General features: G+C 50.7%; 1 protein-coding gene across 1 annotated transcript in view; it reads left to right on the top strand.

Moving 5' to 3' along the window:
- Positions 1-660, top strand: part of LOC104832414 (basic proline-rich protein-like) — a 930-nt gene extending 270 nt beyond the window's left edge. The window contains exon 2 of the mRNA XM_010568576.1: positions 17-660. Coding sequence (XP_010566878.1) covers positions 17-660 — 644 coding nt within the window. The remainder of the gene's footprint in view (positions 1-16) is intronic.
- Positions 661-5,218: the final 4,558 nt, after the last annotated feature.

Consider the following 5,218-nt stretch of genomic DNA (forward strand, 5'->3'; position numbering starts at 1 on the left):
CCCGGCCGCCCCGCAGCCTCCGGCCGCCCGCCACCGGCCCCGCTCCCGCAGGACGGGCCCAGACCGACCGGGAAGAAGCCGGCCAAGCCGCTGAGGACTCCCGGCGCTTTCGCTCGGGCCCACCGCGGCGGGCCGGTGCCCCCCGCCCCCTCCTACCTGCCGGCAGCCCCGGAGCTCGGTCCCGGCGGTGAAGGCCGCACTGGCTCCGAGAGGCTTCGCGTTACCCCTGACAACGGGGAGCGCCCCCAGCACGGAAACTGCCGACCTAGAGCCGAAGAGTCACGGAAACAGCCGAAGCGGTCCGCGGGCACGCCGGAGAGAGACGGAAAGTGCCGAGCGCGCTCGGCCGCGGTGCCCAGCCGGCGGGTGCGGGCCGGCACTGAGCGTCCCGCGCTCTCTGCCCGAAGCCAGCGGCGACCGCGCTCCGGGCCGGGTCGCCTTCGCCCCCCGAACGAAGGGGGGCTGGAAGCGCCGCTGCCCCCAGCCGGGCCCTACCCCCCCGAAGCATGTTACCGAAGGAGGGCTGCCCCTTCGCCGGGCTGCGCGGCAGGCCCCGCGCCCCCACCCACACCCTGCCCCTCGGCAGGGAAACCAGCAAACAGCTGCGGGCACGGCCCCACCTCCCCCTTGGATACCCACCCTCGGGGCTCCGGCTGGTGAGACCCCAAATCATAACGGACAGCTTTCAAGCATCGGTGGCTGTCTTCAGGATTTAGCAAATGAACCCGTGAGGAACTTTTTCTAACATGGATGGCAGACTGTGCAGCTCCCCAGCTTCCTGGGAATCAAGATTCGATCACAAACTCTTCAGGACCCTGAACACGTATTAAACACCCACTGCGACAGAGCCTGAGCCAACCGAAACGTAGTGAACTATAAATGCATGCTGTAACCGTATGTGATTATACAGCCCGGAGTTCATTGGCTCTTTCAGAGCTTTTGTGGGAAAAGGGATCTGGTGACTTCTTGAGACAGTGGCCAAGTTTTTCTAGTAACATCTAAGTGAAAATAGCCCCAACAAAGCCCTCCTGCTGCGCCCCCAGCACCCCTGGGTGCAGCAGGTACAGCCCAGGTCAGGGACAGCACAGCTCCATCTCCAGTCCTCAGTGGTGCTGGGCCTGCATTCAGCCTTAACAGCCAGGTTTACCCAAAACGTTCAAAAGAGACAATTCAAGACCTAATCCTCATACCACTGTCAACTCCACAATCATTTGTAATTCCTCTCAAGTCACAACACTTCCACACAAAACAGATTAAAAGAGGCCACACCTCTAGTACAGCTGTGACCAACAGCTTCTGCATGCACTAATTTACATTGACTCTGGCCATGTGTAACACCTTGTGTTATTTACATGGTGTTTCACACTGCTTCCCTTTTCCAAACATACAGCAGTTACTGGGACCCTCCTGACAAAAAAAGCCCATCAGTTTTGTTAGCAAGTAGGAAAAAGTACTAGGTAGGAGGCAGACTGCATTAAAACATGCTGTATCTCTTCCAGAACTTAAAGATAGGCTTTAGGTAGGGAGGCAAAACACTGGCTTTAGACCTTCTTGCTATGAGCTCAGCAACCCCCTCTAGAACAAATTGGTTTTTAAGCAGCAGAACTGAAAGTCCTGTTTTCTGTAGCTTTTTATCTCATGCTTTAATTATCTTCTCCCTTACAAGGCATCAACTCTAACAAAGTCATTTATGGCATCTTTTCTTGGTGGATTCTTGGACATGGGACAACACCCTTAGCTCGCTCAGGTGCCACTCCCAGAGTAATTCATTTCTTGGCTCTGCCCAGCTGACTATTTTCACCAATTGTGCTCATAGTATTTTTGAGATCATCAGACTTGAAGCTGAGTGTTTGAGCAGACCATGTGGGCAGATACCTTGTTTTCTCAGACAATCAGGCTAATGAGGAAACTATTGCAACTACATAGCACAATCAAGTCAAAAATACACGGCCAGTAGGAGCTGCTAGAAATCATCTAGTCTATCATACCTTTCTGGGCTGGAATAAAAATAATCTAAAAAAACCCACTGACTGTCTCTGCTCAAGTGACCATTTTCACAGCTTTCATAATTGCCTGCTTCAGTGTTACACAAAATATTGCCCAATAACTAAACTACATATCCCTACTTGTGCAGGCTTAGCTGGAAATTAAGTTCCCAGCCCTCCAATATTCAACAGAGAAGCCCTGCTGTAAAGGATGTATATCCTAAATAAACAAATGAACAGGGCATCCTAGGATCCTAACATCTTCCCTCCTGAGTACTGCACTCATAAAAGATGCCTAACAGCTCTGAGTCCCTCAAGTCCCAGGACCAACAAAGAAGAGCCTTCAGCAGCATAGTTGCACACAGTGCATTTTGTCCCTTCCTCTAAGGGCTTGACCTCAGATGCTGAGAAAAAAAAAATTACATTGCACGATTAGGTGCTTCCTACTTAGTAAGCCATAAAGGATTAACAACAGAAGTCTGACCTTTGGTTTAAATCCTCTTACCTGAATGGGAAAGAACTGCTTTAGTAACACACAGATGACCTATTATCATTTGCCAGATTAAACACGTTAAAAGCCTTTTAAGAACAAATGAGTTATGAATGAAATGTAGTAGCTTCTAAGTAACCTAAAAGGAAAATACAGAACATCCACTATATTGGTGGCTTTTACATCTAAGGTCTTTGGAAAAGTATTTTCATGTTACAATTAGTTTATCATGCACATTAGATGCAAAATTAAAAACACCTCAACATAAAAGTATTAACTTTGTCCTTCTGTCAGACAGTTCTGCATTGCTTGCTGTATTTCTATTAGGCATGCAGTTTCTTATTCATACCTTAAAATACACAGGATGTGCAACAAATCCAAGTTAATGTTCTTGTCTGGTCCAGAAAACCATGGCAACAAACACTGAAAGATTACTTGCATTTTGTATCTGTGCAGGTCTGCCAAAGCATGATCATGGATCCTCCCTACTATTAAAAAAGAACGAATGAAAGTTCAAGTGTCTTTTGACATCTCAACCTACCCCCTGCCTCCCAGCTCTTGTCCAACTCCTTTCTATTCAGTCTTTCTTTCACAAACATTTACACACATGAGCAATTTCACACCTTAACAGTCCACTTGAGGCAATGGGACTATTCAAGCATATAAAGTTATTTACATACAGAGAGAATGGAAACCTTCAACTCTGAGCTCCTTGGGGAACTGAACATACCTTCATGTCTCTTTGCAAAGCACCATGGAAATACATGGCACTGTAGATGCAGAATGCATCATTTCCTGTCAGGATTGTTAAATTTGGTTGTGGTCAAACCAAGTGGCAAAAATAAACCATATGATCTTGTGCTACATTATAACAAAACTGCAAAATAATCTCTCACTAATTAAGATGTAGATTTAAATGCAAAGCTCTACAGTAGAAACAAGAACAATAAGCAATTTGGCTCTTTTTTGTTTACAAATTGCATTTATAGCAATATACTTGGTTACTCACAGCTACGCTTTACAGCATATTTATCGTTCACGCAGAGCCCAAGGCATGTTCAAATTTAGCTTGCCATCACAGGATAATTACTTGCAACACTCTCCATAGGAGCCCCATCTTCCAGAATTTAGATGCCATCATGAAGTTTAAATTCAGACATTGATTTCTAAGCTACAGCTCGTGAAGATTTTCCTCATAAGAGGACTAAAGCAGCATTTCCTGCTGACACCCACAAAGTTTCAAGAAGAGGATGATCTAATATTCTTTCCACAAAAAATTTATCAAGGAAAAAAAAATCTCACACAGTACCAGTTGAAAGATTTTTTTAGAAGTGATTCTTCCTAGTAGTTAACATGAAGTCAGCACGTTAGTAGCAGAGAGCAGTCACTGGAAAACAGGCCAAAACATTAGGTTAGTAAATGAAATACAACACCCTTTAATTCAGTACATTACTGAATAAAGCTTCTTAATCCTGGAAGCATTTTATTAAAAAAAAAAAAAAAAATCCCACTTAAGGGTACCTACACAAGTGCAACCTCCGCAAGAAGACTACAAGTTGTGAAGACACTAGGCCTTCCCAGGTTTCACATTGATCCTTTCATGTATGTTATCTGTAGCCTTTATAAACAAGGAGGAACTTATTAACATCTTAACTACTAAGAAGCGAGGTGCTGGGCCAGCGAGCGCCTCAGCAGCGCTCCAGGCCCCAGGCCCCCACTCAGCTCGGAGCCCCACGTTAGGCGGCCCGGACTCCCACCAGCTGCGGCTAACAGGGCCCCGGCATCGTCTTTCTCCTTAAGAACTGCTAAAACCAATAAGAAACTCGCAAGAAGTGTTGGGTTCTTTAGTCGCCACCAAGTCCGGGCTGCGAAGGGATGCTCGGCACCAAACCTGCGGCACAGCCTCCCCGCTGGGCGCCCCGACACTGTCCCTGCCGGCACCGAGGTCCGGCCCGGGAAAGCACAAGATGCTTCGGAGGAGAGCGGCCCCAGGGCTCCCCCTCACGCTCCGCCGGGCGTAAGGCACCGGGAGCGGCCGCCACGATGCAGCTTCGCCGGGTAGCGAGCTGGCCTGTGCCAGCGGACCTCTCCGGGAGAGGACGTACGGCCACGGCGGAGGGGAGAGGGGACGGGACCCACACCGCGAAGCGAACGAAGCAAAGCCGCAGTGCAGGGCCTCGTCCCGATGCGCGCCCGAAGCCCACCCGGCGAAGCCCACCCGGCGAAGCCCTCCCGCCACCCGTGCAGTGCAGCGCCCCGCCCCCCCGACTCCTCCCCCGCCAGCCCTGTCCGGCCAAGCCTCCTCCTGCCCGCCCCAGCAGGTTATAAATACAACGCCGCATGCAAATCAGCAGCTTTCTGACCAATGGAATCCTGGATCACGTCCAAGGGCCCCGGCTGTAGGGCCAGCGATTAGTTTTTCTTTTAGCCAATCAGCGGCCAGCTCTCGGGATTCGTCTCGCCCTCTGACGGACACCGGCTACCGCCTCTTCCTTTGCGCTAAGCTGTCGTCACCCGCCCCGCGCCGCGCTTTGTTTGGCTTGCGTGGGGGCCCCGGCCCCGCCTCCCGTCTCGCTCCCGCTTGCCGCCAGCCAATGGGACGCCTTGTTTGCGGTCCTGGGGAGGGGAGCGCCGGCGCTCTCAGCTGGGCCCGCGCGCCGCGTCCTGCCCCGCCCCCTCGGCCCGGCGCAGGCTGACGAGGAAGCGGAACCGCCGCGGGCAGGAACCCCATCGCGGCCCGCTC

This window comes from Haliaeetus leucocephalus, unplaced genomic scaffold (assembly GCF_000737465.1).
Source record: "Haliaeetus leucocephalus isolate CR32 unplaced genomic scaffold, Haliaeetus_leucocephalus-4.0 Scaffold250, whole genome shotgun sequence".
Classification (NCBI taxonomy): domain Eukaryota; kingdom Metazoa; phylum Chordata; class Aves; order Accipitriformes; family Accipitridae; genus Haliaeetus; species Haliaeetus leucocephalus.